Source organism: Cibotium barometz, chromosome 32, assembly GCF_041138505.1.
Source record: "Cibotium barometz isolate CiBa-2024 chromosome 32, ASM4113850v1, whole genome shotgun sequence".
Taxonomy (NCBI): domain Eukaryota; kingdom Viridiplantae; phylum Streptophyta; class Polypodiopsida; order Cyatheales; family Cibotiaceae; genus Cibotium; species Cibotium barometz.
Window position 1 is genome coordinate 51,257,209 of NC_141077.1, and position 19,162 is coordinate 51,276,370.

At 40.6% G+C, this 19,162-nt stretch overlaps 1 protein-coding gene across 1 annotated transcript in view; it reads right to left on the reverse strand.

Annotated features, from left to right (window-relative positions):
* Window positions 1–9,930: 9,930 nt before the first annotated feature.
* The window catches only part of CLS (cardiolipin synthase), a 41,303-nt gene continuing 32,071 nt past the window's right edge, over window positions 9,931–19,162 (reverse strand). Inside the window, exons 3-8 of the mRNA XM_086772512.1 lie at window positions 18,405–18,479; window positions 18,250–18,301; window positions 18,002–18,087; window positions 17,842–17,916; window positions 17,649–17,743; window positions 9,931–10,548 (exon numbers count right to left, since the gene is read on the reverse strand). Coding sequence (XP_086628638.1) covers window positions 10,473–10,548; window positions 17,649–17,743; window positions 17,842–17,916; window positions 18,002–18,087; window positions 18,250–18,301; window positions 18,405–18,479 — 459 coding nt within the window. The 3' untranslated portion in view covers window positions 9,931–10,472. The remainder of the gene's footprint in view (window positions 10,549–17,648; window positions 17,744–17,841; window positions 17,917–18,001; window positions 18,088–18,249; window positions 18,302–18,404; window positions 18,480–19,162) is intronic.

A 19,162-nucleotide genomic window follows, 5' to 3' on the forward strand; every position in this document is an offset into this window, starting at 1 on the left:
TCTATCTACAATTGGCGACGAGCTGTTCACCTACTTGAATCATTATAAAATTCTTTCTTGTATGCAGCTGCTTAAAAAAAAACGACGAGAAGCCACCTAGGCTGAGTGTGTAGCCTAGCACCCATTGCACTATATGAATTCTCATCTAAGCTGATTAAGCTTCTTAGTACTAGGATAGGGTTTTGAGGATTAGTCCATCCACAGTAGAGTCAAAATTTATCATTTGTTGTATCTCATCTAATTCAATAATATAAACCGTGCTGATTTGGTGTCAAACTTGTTCATTCTATCTGATTGTTGGTTGTTGTGTTGCATTTCCATTGTCCCCACCTTTTTACATGTATGCCCATGTGGATATGGCCATTATCATTTATTATGACAATATGAGTAGCTATCATGCAAGGATGAAGCACATTGAGGTGCATTATCCTTTTATGAGAGGGAGAAGGTTCAACCAAGTGATGTAGATTTGTTATGTATTAGCACAGGGCATCCGATAGGCCGCCGACCGATATATTCACGAAGGTATTGGGGGTATAGAGAAGCTTTGCAAGTTTAGGTGCTTACTTGGAGTGTAGTGTGTGGAGTTGAGCTTGAGGGGGAGATATCGAGCTCAACTAGTGCTACAGACATTGATGACCCGCTGAGTGATATCGTTTGCACTAACACCACTCACTAGGTTGGTGAGATTATGGGTAAATGGTTTAAAGATTCTGTACTATAGTTATGGCATAATTATGCGTGAATGGTTTATAGACTGTGTACTAGAGTTACGGCATAATTATAGTGCCAACTCATGCAATCAAGTTCACAATATGGACCGACCTTTGGTGTACTAGAGTTATCGCATAATTATAGTGTCAACTCACGTAATCGGGTTCACATTATGGACCCACCTTTGGAAGTTATAGTAGGAGAGTAATTTCCCTTATAGCATGTACTCTTATCTCTTTCTCTTATGGTTGTAGAGAAGAGACGAGAATATTAAAAAAATCAACCACTCTCTTGTGTGCTTGTCTACTCGTGTGTGTGTGTGTGCTTACTTGCACTTCAAGCTTATCCTCTCTCCCAAATTCTTCTCAATTCTACAAATCAATTGTCAATCTGTCCTTTAAGATAATGTGTTTAAGTAGCATTCTTGATGTCACCTTAAATGCCCACTTGGCTAGATTGAACTTTAGTTGTGTGTCCTTACATCTTTGCAAGCATAACCCGAGGTGATGTAAATACTTCATTTTTTGACCAAACACACTAAAGTCATCTACAAACACCTTCATGAAATTTGTTAGATATGCATAAAATATCTCATGTACCATATATTGGAAAGTAGAAAGGGCATCTTTTAGGCCAAAAGTCATTATGTTTGAGGCAAAGGTGCCCCATTTGGTGATGAAGGTCATCTTTTCCCTATCCTTTAAAGCCATGCTGTCTTGGTTGATGGGTTGGTTAAAGCCATCTAAGAATAAAAACATCTCATGGATTTTCCCTATCCGTTGAAGCCATCTAAGAATAAATACATTTCATGGCTTAGCAATGAATCCATGAAAGGCAAGGGAAAGGGATTTGAAATGGTAGCTACATTCAAGCTCCCATAATCAACATTGACTTTAATTTTGAGATTCTTCTCGGGGACAGTCACACAATTGGTGAAATCCAAGTTACCTTTTCTATAAGATAAATGAATCCAATCTCTTCAATGGTTTGTCTATCTCTTCTTTCAGTGCTTGGCATTGCATCCTCCTTGACATTGATCCAATGATAAAAACTAGGACTAATGCCTACTATGTCTCCATGCAAAGACATCTTTAAATTCTATCAAATGAGGTTTACTAGTTCTTCTCTAAACTTTTCATCCAATTTTGTACTGATTCTAACATTCTTAGTGTCTGGCTACAAGAATAGATTGGCATCCACCACTTTATCTTCTTGCACTACTCTGATTGACTTCATGCTGAGCTTTTCTTTCATCTTTTCATCCAATTTTGTACTGATTCTAACATTCTTAGTGTCTTGCTACAAGAATAGATTGGCATCCACCACTTTATCTTCTTGCACTACTCTGATTGCCTTCATGTTGAGCTTTTCTTTCATCTTTTCATTTTCCATCCAATTTTTCACAACTCTTCTAGGAAAGGTTGTTATGCTTTAAGTCCTTGCAAAGCTTTCTTGTCTTCTGATTGAACATGTTTACATGATTGCTGCTGCTGCTGAGATTGGGCTTACTTGTGGCCCCTTCAACTCTATTATGCAGCTTGTGTATTATGCAATGATCTTCTCCTATCCACCATGAAAAATGACACAAAGTTTATATCCTCTCTCTGAGGATGAAGAGGATCCTCTCCTCTTCATCTTCTTCCACACAATTCATCAGATTTAGTCCCACATGAAGTGGTCAAATTGTGTTTTCTATCTTTCTTGCCTGATAATTTTAGCTTCTTCTTGCTTTTTCTATGATGGCTATCTTGTCTTACTCCTAGTTCTGCTTAATCTTACTACCATGTTACAACCATAGCCTTTTGAGTAGGATTAGATATTCTGTGTATGGATTTCGTCCACATCACAAGCAATGTCATTATGTGGATATTAAATGATGTTGGCATCCATACATGTATTCCTAATTATCTAGATGTATTTTCAACATTATGTTCACTCTAGAACCTTCATCCAAAAGTACTCTGAGTATTACATTTCCTCAAATGTTCATTGTTTGTGAAGCTGCATTGTCCACTTCTAATATCTTTTCTACTTTGATATTTTGGAAAATCCACTTCTAGCCCATCAGTTGTAACCTCCAAGTTATCCTCTTCTAACTCTGTTAACTGTCCTAATAGCTTAGCTACTAGCTTCTTCCGGTAATTTCGTATAAATAGCTAATCCAATGTGAGATTCAATTTCATGTTCTTCAATTCGTTCTCCTCCTTCCTTTCCTTTTGTGTCTAAGACGATGTGGTACCTTCGAGCGTGCTTATGCCATCTGATTGTGACTACTTGTCTTCATCCAATATTTTTCATAGTGAGTATAGCATATCCCTCCACATTTGTATCTCCCTATTTTTTGCAACTGGACCTTTAATTTTCTTGAAGAGAATAATAATTATATTAAAAAAAATCAATGCCTCATGCATTTCGCGCAACCGGAAAATTTTCTGCCCTCCCTGAATTCGCAGCTCGATGGACAGAAAAGAGAAGCTGCTGCCGCTGCCGCCCGGGTACGAAGGAGGGAGAGAGAGGGAAATTATATATATTATATATATATATTACTCTCAAATTTTTGCCCAACGCAGCAGAGGAGGAAAAAGTAATTAAAAAGCAAAGTAATTTTTTAAAAGACTCTTGAATAATCTTCAACCCTCTATTATAGAAACTGAGCAAAGGGAAGGTTTAGCAATTCTGCTTATGGCTCTCCATGCTCCTCTGCTTGCTCTTTCAATCCGTACAGACAGATTAGGAAGAGGATTAGTGAAGAGGAAGGTGGTTTCATGGTTTTGGGAAACCCACTAATGGTTTTCCACCTAGTTTTATCCTTTGAGCAATAGATTGATGGAGATTGATTACCCAATGGTTAAAAACAAGCTTAATTTCATCCATACATAAACAAGAATCCCTAAACGTGTTCTTCAATTTAAATTCAAGAAAATTACCAAAATCACCTCTGTTTTTTGTCTCTTTCACCTCTTTTGACCGCCTTTAAGAAAATTAAATTACACCAAAGCTCTGATACCACTGCAACCGGACCTTTAATTTTCTTGAAGGAAATAATCAAAAGACTCATAAAAATTAAATCAAATATCAAAACAACTACTTGAATTAAATTAAAAATTAAGCATATAACAAAACATAGAGCAAGAGAAAGAAATACATCACCATCAACACAAGGCAACACAAGACTGGGTGCAATCTTTCCCCCCCAACGTGAGTGGCTTCTTCTCGCGTGGGTATTTTTATATATTCCAAAAAGTAGGCTTTCAGCTAAAAATAAAGTACACATCCATATTTGGACTTTGCCATTTAATTAGCCTTTGTCCTCAATTAACATTTGTCCTCAAACCTTCTAAGGTTTGCACTATTTTTCTAATTCAATAATCTAACTTGTGCACATATGCACATTACAAAATAAATCAACTAATGCTCGTACGCACACTGTACAATAAATTGATGCGTGCACACACACACATCACACTGATGTCAAAATAATATCAAATGCCATAATACAGTCACAAAATATTGTGAGATCTGTCCACACGCCATGACTCAATCCACCATCCGTGCGACACCTAAATCGGTACCCTCGCACTGTGCAACACCTAAATCGATACCCTTGCACACCTCATCACCTAAACTCATAAACATAAACCACGTCAGTAGTAGTAACAATCAATTGACATCACATCAATCAATCCTAACGTGTTCATGATGAGAAATAGGCATCATAAAAAATATATACAAATTTAAATGACCATGATTATTATTCAAATAACATGGGTCATAACATTTTTAGTTTCGTATATGACAATTTTCAGCTAGCCTGGTGTCTTGACTTTCTTGAGCCTCTTTGGGAATGCATCTTTGATCTCCTCATAGGTTTTAAAATGATCATCATCAAATTGTGTGTACATTTTTGAATGCAACAGCAAATTGGTCTCTTTTCAGCTCTACTAGATGCTATCTTCTTCATATGCAGACTGTCCATGCTTGTTCAAATTTCTCGACATGTATATGTAGGTCATTTGATTTCTTACTTTTAAATATCTAGGACATGCCGTTCAAAATTTCCGAGGACATGTATATCTAGGTCATCAACGATTTCTTACCTTTAAATGTCAAGAAGTGCGTGTTGTTCATTTTGTTGGTGACCATTGTAATTTTCCCTCCTTGTACCTCTTCTTCTTGCAGTCTCTCATTGTTCTATAGTTTTTACACCCACTCGTCCTCCTCATTTTCTGGGTTTTTCTCACTGCAGTGTTGCTCATTAGTGTCTACTTCAATATTCTTCCTCTTGATTGTCAATGAACTTCTCCTCAAGCTTCTCTGATGACCAACCTTTTCCCCAAAAAGGTCGCTACTAAAAGTGTCAGGGATCAATTGACACAACAAGAGGACGTTTGCTAATTAGGATGGATTTAGAAAAATACTTGGTTATGCAAGATTGCCAGTCAAATAGCGTGATTTCTCTCTCTCTCTCTCACACACACACATAGAGAAGTACACAATCCAACTACTAATAGGTTACGGAGACTATGTACATGCAATAGGTCACACAATTTAAGAAGATACAATAGGACTATCAGGACTATATTATTATTTGTAAAACAAGATTACAAGAGGACTGTTGTGTGCAGTTATCTAAACAGATTGCTTCTTTGCAATATTGATCAAAAGAATGTGGATTTGACACTATGATTAAATTGGGCAAATTATTTTTCTTCAATCCCATGAGAAAACATATCTCCACTGATGTGGCATTGAGTTTCTCCCATAGTCCTCACATTGTGAGTTCCTAATTTTCATGAACTCACAATATGTCACTGAGTTTGCCAAGACGTGATCCCTATGGTTTAATTGGATTTTTGCTATAATGTTTGGAGTTTCCTTGTTGCACTCAACCTAAAGCTGTCTTAAGAATCCACGAATAAAGGCTTCTTTTATGTTTTAAAATTTACCTTTATCTCAGATCTTAGAGTTCAAAACCATTGGCTTGCTTTGCCTTCTTCTAAACACAAATTCAAGGCATACACCTTTGAGGAGTAATCAATTACCCCACAAAGGCTTGCACCTTTGAGGAGTAATCAATTACCCCACAAAGGCTTGCACCTTTACGGGGCAATCAAAGTTTCCAAAAGCTTCACCAATTGTATCAAACATCTCAAGTTATTGAACATGATCACCTTCTCCATAAAACTGAGACATAAGCTTGGAAATTTCCATGGACGTGGTTTTAAGTGGCTTTCAACCTTAGCAAAGCAAGAGAGACTAAATAACATACAAATAGCCTCTAAGCGACCTTGCAAATGTTTGGGAAATTTGATTTAAGTCTCAAAGTTCTACAAATGTAAGCACAAGTGCTTTACACAAAAAGATCCCATGTGGTCACCCATCCCATGTTTAGAGAAAAAGGATCGCATGTGGTCACCCATCTCAATAGTATTCTTGATGAAGTTTCCAAAAACTAGTGTAGTCCAACACGTAGAGGTTTCTTGTGAATACTGTGTGGGATTTTGAGGGGTGTGTTTTTTCAAAGAAGACACTCCCTCCATGCCTTTTGAGAGGAAAATCCCCTCATCTCCTCAAGTCCACTGTGAGGGTGTGTCTCAAGTCTCAATTTTTTTCCTTCCCTTACTTTTAAGTATGTGGAGGGTGTCTCCCCACTTCTCAATGTCCATTTTTCACTCACTTTTATCCTTCTAATCACCTAGATTCCTTTGGACTATATTTTTCTCTTGGATGGGGGTTTGGGTGTTTGGATTTAAGTAACATCGTTAATGTGTTTGAGTAACACGGTTAGTGGGAAAGCAATAACATATTAAGATGTATTAATTTGGAGGTTTGAACAACACCGTTATTGGAATTGAGTAACATCATTAATGGGTTTGAGTAACACCATTGTGGCAGGAGAGCACTAACAACACATTATTAGATTTGAGTAACATCGCTAGTGAGAAACAATAATGCATTATTATATTTGAGTACCATCATTATTGGCTTTGATACTTTTAACGCATTATTGGGTTTTTTTAATAATGTCATTATTAAGATTTCGAGTGATGCATTATTGATTTTTGAGTGATGCGTTATTGATTTTTGACTAACACCATTACGTGCATTTCAAGTATAGAAGCTGGAGGCTCTTAAGAGAACATTGGCTAAGCTTAGATCAAGACTTATGAGATCCCACACACTCAATTGTAGTGAATGTGGTTGTTCTTTGGGAGGGTCACGACACAATTACGTCCAACGTAGAGAGTAATTGACCTCTTACCTTTCTTAGACAAGAGATATCATTAATGTTAAAGGGAAGGATTCTTTCCTGCCAAACACAAGAAGTTAGTACTTTTTGTTTTGAGAGGAGAAGGTATATGTCAACACCTTTCCCCCTTCTTTTCAGCTTCCCAACTTCGTGGTGTATGTAACTTCATTCTCTATATCAATATAGGAGGTCCAAGTGTAGGGTTAAAAAAATCAATCCATATATGTCAAGTTATGTGTATCCAACTCACAAGGAGGGCTAAAGCAACTTCTTATCTTGTTATAGAGAAGCAAAATATATTGTAATTGGGTTTCCTAAGTGTTACAAATACTCACACATCTTTGGTGCCAAATATGTGACAACATCTCCTCCCTTAATTCTTGTCTATGTGCTTGGAGGCTTCCAAGTCAAAGTTACCGCCCTTCCCTCTTGATTAAAGTCACCACTTTCCTCTAAGTTCAAGTTCTACTTTGATTTTTATGACTTCAATACCTTTGAGGCATTTATCTTCTATGGCTTTTCACCTACTTACATTGCTTGCTTGCTATTAATGGTTGGCTTATGGTTATTTTAATACTCATAAATTCTTTATTTTTTAGAATAATCAAGGTAAAAATGTCGATTTTCTATGCTAATAATCCTACCCTTGTTTTAAGTGTGTATGTCTAGATGTTGGCCCATCAAATGTTCAGACATGATAATCATGTAAAGATAGACATGATGATAATCATATAGAGATAGACCATTTTTAAAACCAGATCTCATTCTATGTGGTGATATTCATACCAATTTTTAAACTAGATCTCATTCTATGTGGTGATATTGCTCTCAAAGTGTATATATAGACAATTGAATGTAACGGTTGAATGGCCTTTGTTTAAGGGGTTAAGCTTTGGTGTCCATTTCATATGCAATATCAACGGTCATGATGAGTAAGAATGCATCCCTTTTGTTAATGATGAGTTAGAATGGTCATGATGAGTACGAATTCATCCCTTTTGTGAATTTCTCTTTTTTAATTGGGTTTTCCTTTGTTGTCCATTCCATATGCAATATGAGATGATGAGTTAGTATGAAGACATCATCTACTCGAGTACACCCAAAAACTTGATGCCTCTAGCCCCCAAGTAAAGACTTCATACGGGACAGCCAACATTCGAACATCCAAAGAGTCATCAAAGGAGCAATCAGTTGGTTGCCTTTCTCGAATAGCATGACCCATTTAGAAACTACTACAATAGATAGGGAGCTAAAGCTACCCCAGTATTTTACTTTTTCAAAGCCCCCTTTCGAGGAGATGTAGTCCAGCTAAAGGCTACACCACCACTCATACACATCCCTACGGTGTCAGGGCTCGAACCCATCACCTTTTGGATAAGGTGGGTCGAATGAGCAAGTAACTGCCTACTCATGTCGATTCAACTCTTTTAGCTTGACTTACCCAAGGTTTCCTAGGGGAAGGAGCATTCCATCCGCTCGAGAACAAGAAGACAACAATTGACCTCACCTTCCTCCAAAATGTGAGTGCAAGAGCTTCTTGGCCAATACATATACCAACAACTACAAAGCTTGGTACCCAAAGTGTACGAGCTCCATCATTAGGCAGTACATAAGAGGATCGATTGAACAAGTAGAAGCAGGAGCTCAAGCCTCAAAGAGATGGAGAGACCATATGCAAACTGCTCAATGCAAGAGCTGTGAGAGTACACCATTAGGACGGTCGCGTCAGATTGGCGAAATGCATAAGATATGCAAAAGAAAAGTACATAAATCTTGGATAACCTCTGATACCCACCGACCCTCATGCGCGCAATGTAGTCTTACCCACATGGGTACCCCATAAAAGCAAAACCTATTGATGCAGATGAGTTCATCGGACTGGTAGACCAGGTGAGGGATCGAAGAAGAAGTTCAACTATTCGACTGAATCGATGGTTGGGGGTTAAAGAGCAATATGAAAGTGAATCAAAGCCAAGAGCCTAGACACACGAATCATACTAGTTGTGAAATAGCCCAAATACCTCGCATGTATTATGAAGACCATGGAAGGCAATCACCATGAACTCATCATTAATCCCTTACAATACCTCTACATGAAGCATGAATGGCATAATTTTCAAAACAACTATCTTATTCACTGTCTTATACGCATATAGACATTCGTTCTACACCTTAAATTTTGATTATTTCAAGTGTACTGCAGGGAGTAAACCTTTGTTTGTTCCACTGATTGGTTTTCAATCCCTCTCTTTCACTCCTAAAACCTATTAGTAAATAATTTCAAAAAGCTAATCATGTATTTGTCTTGCCCATGGCAAAGCCATAGGCCACTAATTACCAAATAGAAGTAAGGTTCGATAAAATAAACCTTTGTTTTAATACAATTGAAACTTAGTTATACCACCCACAAACCCCTTTGTGCCTCAACTCGCCTCAACTCGCATGTTCTTGATTGAACAACACCCCCCCCCCCCCCCTTCCCCTTCTCCATCCCATTTAGCTCCCCACAAGCCCTCTCTAATCTAGGGTTCCTCTACCAAATTTGCAACCGGCGACTAAGAGAAGAGAAAGGGAAGAGGGCCGTGGGGGGGCGCATTTGCGCCCCACACCACCCTCACCTCACACAGCTCATAACAATCATCCACACATCTACCACCATCGACATTTTTCCACACCGGGGGGTGTATGAAAAAATGGAGCTCAATTTAGAAATAGCAATGGAATCTCAATGTGGCAAGGCAAGACGAAAAAAAGGGAAAGAAAGAGAGAGGAGGGAGGAGGGGACTGAAATAGCACTATGGCAGGCTAAGTTTGTATACATTTATACAAGTCTATTTTTACTTTTTGGAGAAAAATGAAATGAACACAATGTCTACTAAAAAAGAAAAGAAAAGAAACGGAGGGTTTAGCATTGAACATAAAAGTGATCAAGCAGCACAATAAAACTCATTTTGAGACCATAGCAAAAATAGAATGGGCCGCATTATGTTTCTTCGCTGACTTTTAAGAGAAAATGTTCATTTCTTTATATACTTAGCCTTGGAGGAGTAACTAGTTATGATTGTTTGCAGATGAAAATTCAGCACCATCTCTAGCCTCATTCCCAAACACCATCACCTTCTGCCCAAATGCACATTTTACATCAAAAACATGCACCCGAGTCATCAGGTTTCCATAATTAACCAAAAAAGATGTGTAATGCACAGATTTTCTATAACCTTCTTTTACCAAACCTACAGGTATACTACCTTTCAGGGGCTGTCTTTGAAACCTACTTGCATTGGTTTCCCTGCGTCAAAGCAGAATTTCGGGCAAATAGGTGCGGCCCAGTCCCTACTCAATAAGATGTCTTCCATCTTTCTTGAAGCTTTACTTACATTGTAATTCAGCTTGCATGAACCAGTCAAACACCTGTTTCACTGGCATTCAATGCCTCCCTGTTTCAAGATGTACCATAGTCATATATTGTACAGGGTAGGTGTGACATCAGCCACCGCCAATCTGTTCCTCATCCATGCCTGCTTTGGAAAAGCTTCCATCCATAGCCTACTGACGATGCACATGTTGTGAAGGCCACACACCAGCTGCACTTGTCATAGGAAAGCAGTCAATCAGTAACAGCTAAGCAGACACATTATTACAAATAAAAATCACTCTTTGAAATGCACAATTTCAAGTCAAGAATCAAACAATATGCAACCAATCCTAGAGTGAAAGGCAAGCGAGCCACAGTTAAGTGCTGATGAACAAAAGCAGTCATTCACATTCTATGAGCTCGACTGGGGGCACACGAGATTGGGCCTGTCCTTGACTTTAGCTTTCCCTGTTTCCCAAAATTCAATTATACCCATCCTGAGTCTGGACCTGTCCCAGATGTATGAGAAAGCCTTGTACTCAAGAAGGTGACCATGAGGTCCACTCCACATGTTGGGTGCATAGTGCAGATCCATGCACCTTTACAACATTGTAAATGTCCAAAGCATGCACCCCGAATGACATAAACTTAAGGGAATACAACTCTGCTCTATAGGCTAAAATTTGAGAATGTGATTCACATAACATGTAGAATGCAAGTATTTGTTGGCAAGTGTCTAGCATATCCACGAGTTTCTGCGTAGGAAGGTTTAAATGATCCACCCTGATATTGTAATGGCCAGGCACTGGCTAGCTCATGTATGTAAGGCCCCCAACCATGGTTGAGCAGCCTGATACCCCTGCATGTATGCGGGATGGTGGCTTATGGAGGTGAGATAACTTGTAGACAATTGAAGCACAGGTAGAGAATTCCCTGCATACACATGAAGCTTGGAAGCCAAGGGAAAGAAAAAATGCATCAATCTTATCATACCATGCTTTGGGTGCATGTTTCAAACCATAAGGGCTGTAGGGGCAAAATTTTCCTCATAGTCGATACCCTCAATCTGAGAATAGCAGGCCGAGATTGATTCCATTGAAAGGAATGGTACATGGGAGCTTGTGGACCGGCCTTTGCATAGGTAGGTCATTGGGTCTTTAAAACAAAGTTTCATGCCGATGGTTCTCTGGACAAAGAACCACTTTACTCATCAAGGGGGGGTTACAAGAATGACGAAGCTGTTGTAATTTTGTTTTTGTTTTTCGAGCCGGAGTCAGAGACAAGCATGCTCGTCTCTGAGACTCGAGCAGAGAAACGCTTTTGTCATTAGCTTCGTCGTCTCGGTCGTGAGAACGGTTTCGCTACTTCCTTAAGGCATGACCTCGGAAGACCCAATAACTGGGCACGACAGCGACCAAGAACTCCCGAAGGAGCCCAGGCACTGTGGGACTTGCCGTTAGGCTCACCCACTAAAAACTCTACGAACCCGGCGGGTTTCCGGAGAGGAATTGCCCTACCCACAATGGAAGCTGTTGTAATCTCTCTAGTGGTCACAGCTTCTCCCCAGAAAGAGGGACGAAAATCGGAAGAAAAAAGAAGGGAAAAGACGATCTCCGGAACAGTCTTGTTTTTGCCTTCAACCACACCATTTTGTTGTGGAGTGCCAAGTGAGAATAGTTGAAGGCAACAAGGAGAAGCAGAGGAGAGACTCGAAGCAGCCAACAATGATCCAACACTTGCGCAAAAAATATTGAATAAAAGGTGGCATAAAAGGGATCAAACGAGGCTGGTTGATTCGCTCGAGATGGAGGCCATAGATGTTTTATCCCAGTGCCTCGCAATCAATGGCTTATTTTTCAAGGCCACTGTTTTTTGAGCAATTGGTGTAGTCCAACCATAAGCATCTTTTCTTTGGCTGATTTGTTAGTTTTGTACATTGCTTTTATTTTGTGCTTGCTGCAATCCTTTCCCTTTACTTTGTGCCATACTTTGATTCGCATTTGCATTCACCACATTTACCATTGGTATTTGTTCTAGCAGTTTTGGTTGTTCCTGCACCACTAGGGGAGGAATTAAGTCCTCAGGGGGGTTGCAATTTCAGTGTCGGGCATTCCAATGCAAAATGCCTAAACTTGTGACATTTAAAACATGACCCAGCAAAAGGAGACCAATTTAATTCATATGGCCTTTGGAACATCGGCAATCTTGACTTCACTGCTTTCGGGTGTTGGCACATCCATATCCCACAGCGCACATAATTTGTTTCTATTGCCCATGATTTTGGATGCGCACGCTACTTTTCCCAATGTTTGATCTATCTGCGGCAATGCATCCTATAGATTAGTGGGAAAATCCACCACCTCAACCAATCCGGGCATTGATGTTTTAGCAGCCCTTGATAGTCAGCAGTACACACCCATGGAAGCACATGCACCATTTGCATGGCGTAAAAGAGAGGTGCAATCTCAAACAACTTTTGTTTTGCCTACAATGAGTCAAGCAAGATTTCTAAGAATCCTCTCACTGCATAGTAAACTCCGTCCACACATTCTTCAGCCAAGAGATTGTTGACCCACTGACAATATCCCTCGCTAAGGGCATATGTCCCACGAAAAACAATATTGCAGCATGTCGTGAAAATTTCCTCACTTCAGGCATTATGGTTTCTCTCTGCACTACCACTTTCACATACGGTTTTGCCTTGCTCCACTTGTTATGTGCCAACTCATAATCTTTGTGCAGTATGTCATAGAGAAATTGAATTTCCAGATTCTTTGCAAGTTTGGCTCGTTTTGCTTCTGTTTCCTTGGGATTAGAGTGGTGTTTGCTATATACATTGTGAATCTGCTTAGAAGAACCCATCTCTGTACTCTCTCTCTCTCTCTCTCTCTCTCTCTCTCTCTCTCACACACACACACACACACGCACACAAACACAAGGGAACAAAGCAGCAGACAACACAAGGCGAAAGGAGCACGAAGAAGGGGCAAAAACAGAGCTGCAACAGGCACATCAAGGCGCATCAGAATGCGTCAGAACGCGTCACACACACACTCTCACACACACACACACACACACACTTACTTAACTAGAAATAGAAGAGCTACAGCCGCTCTTCATCCAGAAAACCTCCCTCCTATGGGTCACTCTCACATCCACCACATGCTTAAACAATTGACCAATTTCTCACATTGACTAAGGATGACTTTTACAGATGCCCAAATATCTTGACATCAGCTGTGGTGACTTGCTACATACCCAAATATACCCTTTTTGAGCCCAAAAAATCTCAAAAAATTACAGAAAAAATTCATGGAAAATTTCTTAAAATTTTCGAGAGTTGTCCCAAGCTCCCAAGCGAAATTCCAGCTTAATAGGGGAGCTATGAGTCTCAACACACAAAATCCCATTAAATATGGAGACAAGCCAGAACGTAGAGTTAACAAAAAATCATGAGGATCTCTCAATAAGCAGAGCAAAGTGACACACAGGAAGTTGAGACAAAAGAGCATGCCCTGCTTCATGTTCAGCATACTATGAGATTCAAGGGTGCTTCCAATGCCAAAAGTTGGTCCCCTCCATATGGTCACCAAATATGACAACCAAAGACACAGGTAGCGGTAGTGCTTCTCCACTCAAAATAGTAGACCACACACAAGATGGATGACTCCAGGATCAACCAACCACCTCATACATCCTAGTGCTCACAATGAAAGTGTCCCAGAGTGCTTCAATAATCTTTTTGGAAGTTCATCATCTCTTGGAGATATGCCCACGGAGGGGATGTGGAATGCCTTAGCGGGCTCATAGGTGGCTATTAAATTGGCTCTTCAAGAATGTCTTATGACCTCAGCCCTATCACTCTATGGAGAGCATGGTATAGCACATTCCGGCAAGTTCAGCATAGTGGTAGCAAGATCCTTAATTTAAAAAATCTTTACTAAAGAGGCTATGGCCAATGAGAATACTTATGTATGGCATATGGAGCCTGACATGACAGTACATGTATGGCTCATGGAGCCTGACATGATAGTACATGTGTGGTTTGTGGAGCCTGACTGGTGTACATGTATGGTTCATGGAGCTTGACAGATTCCCTGGGACTAGCTATCCTGGAGATCTTCTGTATTTATGTTCTGGGAAGATTCTAGAAGGATCATGAAGCCCTGGACATTTTATCTCATACAACTAAGCAGATGGGTGTTTCTTCCAGTCTAGCTGCACTCATGTGTGCATGACTTTGATTTTATATTTGGATGACTTGTTTTGTTCGCCTGGACAATTCTTGAGATTACTACATGTGTTGTCCATGGGCCCAGGACACCTGGGCACCTTGGGGACATGTATGTGCACACCTGTTTGGGACTGAAAGACATGTGGTCTAGATGTGTTTTGCAGGTGGTAAAGTGTCCCTAAAAGCCCAATTTACAGCTTTATGATTTCACATACTAATAATTATAGGCACATGTCCACACACTCACTTATAAGTGACCGGACACCTGATAAGATTTTCACACAGGACAGGACTATTTTAATACATGTGGACTTAATTTGAGCCAAACCATAGTAGGCACCCCTTCTGGTCCAAAAAAACACACGACTGGGCTATTTTAAACGCTAGAACTCTATTAGGAGGGAGAACTTCAGTTTTGCATAGGCGCTTGCTTTCTAGTGCATGGGGGGAGCTAGTCGACTGGTTCTACAGCTTCCCACACCATCTACCACTACCTACCCATAGTTGTCATGGTACGAAAATACAATACCGTACGGGAATTTTTCATATGATATGAAATTTTCGGATACCGTACGATAAAATACGGTTTTTTTTTACACTTACAACCTATGGAGCTTCAAGCTTGAATGTGAGGGAAGGTTGGGGGGGGGGAGTCTACAGTGCTTGACGAACCAGAACATGGATATGTGTCTCTCCCAGTTGGATCTCCCGATTGTCTCCAAAAAAGAACCTGGATGGGTAATGCAATACCAAAGGTCTCCCAGTGTAGCGTTTATGACTAAGGGACCGTCCTTGCACAAATACGAGCAGTGCATCTAGGGTGATAAGTTTAGGGACTCCTCTCTAGATCAAAATGACCATGTCCAAATCTTCTCCCTCGTACATAACTTGAGAATCTAACTGTCTAGCCTACCTATACCAGGGATCTCCAGTAGCAAGATTCTCTCATCCTACCAATCAAGTGTACACTACCAGTCTACCTTGCCAGATTTTTTAGGTCTCTCAACAACCCCATATGGAATACTGAGTGGACACGAAAGTTGCGAAGTATTGCGGACATTTGGGATCTTCGCTAAGCAGGGTTTCTATATTTTTTTAAAGCATTTGGATTTTTTTTTCAAAGTTTTTTTTTTTTTGGGGGGGGGGGGGGGGGGGGGAGGGAGGAACTCGTACTGTACGATACCGTATAGTACGAATGGGTTCGTACCAGTACGAGAAACAACTATGTACCTACCGGCAATGGAATTCAACCAGGTGTGTGGCCAATGCTGGTCGACTTCATCTGGTGGCTGTTTCTGATGTTGGCCAATTGTTTACAGCCCTAAGAAGCTACTAGTCAGGGCATCCGGAGGCAGGGAAGTGCTGGCCGATTTGTGGGAGAAACATCCTTTACTGATCAGAGATCATCTAGTTTGTGAACTGTTGCTGGTCAATTTCTTCTGTGGCTTCTGAGAGCTGGTCGACTACTGTAAACAGCCTTTCAAGGCTGGTCGACTTGCTCTGTGAACCAAACAGGAGGAAGATGAAGATGCAAGGCTATCCCGGGCTGATGTGGGAGTGCTATGGGCTATCCATGGTTGTCCTACATGTGCTTTATGCCGGGAATGCTCACTTGTGCTGAGGATTGACATCAAATTCAGCATATGTTTTGTTTTGTTTTCATATTGTAGTGGAAGAAATAGGTGCTAGCCAGTGGAGAATCCCTAGGCACCCACAAAGTTGTATTTGGAAGCAGACTCCTTTTTGGTAATCTAACCATAAAAGGGGGGAGGGGGGGGAGGTCAGCCCATCTTCTGGCCCCTAGTGTGGTGTCTTGTGCAGAGCTGTTATCTTTCTTTTATCTGGCATGCTTATGTGTTTATTCAGTTTTCATGATTGATAAGATTTTCGTGTTACAATTGCCCTTCATTACATTGGTATCAGAGCTTGGCTTTCTACGAAGCTTGTGACATATATGATGCTGGATATGGCTCTAAGGAGTCATTATCTGTGAGAGAAGGTTGGGATTCTGAGGTAGCCCTCGTCTTACTGTCGCGCATCGAAAGAGGTTACTTTTGGTTTAAGCGGCAGTGAGCTTGTGGAAAGACTTTGTGGCCCTCCTGTCTATGTAGGGGCACTATTGCACCCTTGCAATCTATTCAGTATCATACTTGGAAAGCTGGTAGAGAGCAATTCCGGCGCACGGAAATTCTTCTCTTTTTGAAAATCTGGTAAATACATCATGGCCAGCCAGTCAGATCATTATGTGGAGGACTCTATTACCCGTATTCACCACATGTCAGAAGAGGATAGAGATAGGGACCATATTGGGGCTTTGGCAGATAACGATCCATTGTTGTCTGCTAGGACTGAGGATCAACAAGATCCTGATGCTTTGATGAATGAGCTTGAAGAGCTCCGTGCTTTGCAATGGGGCCCAGATGTACAGAGGGTTATTGAATCAAAGTCTCAAGTTAAGGCTGATGTGGTCACCTTTGATACAATTGTCCAACAGATGGGAATTGACAAACCTGGAGAGCTGGTTGTTGCTTATTTGAAAAGCCATGGCGATGTCGTTTCCAATGATGAAGGCAAGTGGGTCTTCACAAGGCAATCTCACAGGCTATCCTGCGAAGGGAATTCTGATGATGTGAGAGGGCATGCAGCCCAAGACAGTGATGTGAGAGGGCATGCAACCCAAGCAAGTGATGTAAGTGGGCATGCAGCCCCGACAGATATTATGAGGGGGCATGCAGCCCATGCAACTGAGGTGAGAGGACATGCAGCCCAAGGAGATAATGTACATCGACATGCAGCTTGAGCGAATGATGAGGGGTTTTCATTTGAATATTCAGCCTGTAATATAGGGTAAAGGGATGCAAAAATGTTCCTACTGGTAGAGCGATCCTTCTAAACACATACGTGGATGAGTGTGGTGATCTGGCTGCTCTATGAGCTGATATAAAGGCCAAAGATTGAAATGACTCGTAGCCATGATGTGATTACGATGAAATCAATACACTGTAAGGGGGGGGGGGGGGGGGGGGTGTTTGTTGGGTGGGTTACCATCTACCTACTCCTTAAGCTTTGCAAATCATACAAAACGAATGATATACCTCAACAAAGGAACAAGTGAATTCGTATCTTCAATGCCAAAGGCAGGCTGCACAAGTGCTGTACCAACCAGAGCTAACTGAAACACTGTGTTTATCTGTTTCCCAAACATGGTAGGTATGAAGGGATCAGAATAGCATCGATGGAAATTTCTTAAAGTAAGAAATGTAACAAAACAAGGACGAAGTAAAAGACCTTGCTTATGAAGAGTGGCTTAACTTTTTGCACTTGCCCATCCGCAATGTTAAAGAAATCCCTTAGACTGTTCAGCTGTATAATGAAGAATAGAAGTCCACATATCACCATTCAATCCATAAAAATGTCAAATGTAAAAGACACATAAGCACAAGATTACCTGCCAATTCAAATTTTGTGCTCGATGGATAAAAATCCCACCAACAAGTGCCGTATCTCTGGCAACTACCAAAGCAACCAGTGCCGCTGCAAGCATACCCATAATTTGTTTGCATAAACAACATCAAAATACAAAATTTTAAGGCTAGTTTACATCATTGCTTTTTATATCCCATACATCTCTTGAACTACAAGTATGCATCTCACAAGAAAAGCTTTCATCGGAAGGCAGTTAAAATTTGCACTTACAAGGTAAGTAGCCTACATGTGCCATTGATAATGCAACGCAACCTATCAAAACCTGAAAACGTTTTGAAACACCAAAGTGAGTTGAATCTTATGAAAATATGTGAAGCATATCCAGCACCAAAAAGGTTCTTAGCAAGAACTCTTGAAATTGTTACCTTATCAGCGAGAGGATCCAAGTAGGTTCCAACAATTGAGTCGATACCTTTTTTTCGGGCCACATAACCATCTAACTGGTCAGACATATAAGAAAGTACCTGTTTAGCTCAACATCTCTCTCTCTCTCTCTCTCCCTCTCTCTCTCTCTCTCTCTCCCCCTTTTCAGTTTCATTTGGTTGTTCTCTTTGATGAGACACCAACTTCAGATGTACTCTCAGTTTTGGTCTCATAGGCCATTATGGCCTCTTAGAGACGTTAATATTGAAAGAGTGCACAGAGCGGAAGCAAAGTGGCACTAGAGTGTGCTAAATAGAGAGTGCAAGAGAGAGAGAGATGGAGCAAACTATGCTGAATATACTGAAGCAAAACAATCCCAAGCAAGAGACACTACAAGTCTCATAAGTGAGGGAGCAAATATGTACAAGATTGAATGAAAAGTGAGAGGCCAGCCCCACCTATTTATAGGTGAGGAGGGCTGGCCGATTGGAGCTCAATAAGCTTGCCAACTGGAGCAGAAGAGCTGGCCGACTGGTAAAATACCAAAAGGGTTGGGAAAAATCCCCAAAAAAATATGGAAAAAAGGGGTGGCCAGCCCACAATCAAGGGCCATGCAAAAGGGACCAAAAGGACACCAGAAATAGGCAGAAATTCGGCTTCTCAGAGTTTGGTCAGCACCAAATGCTGACCAAACTCTGAGAAGCCGAAGAAGTCATCCTCTATCAAAGACAAAAGAATGCAGCAACAACAGGTACCAGGA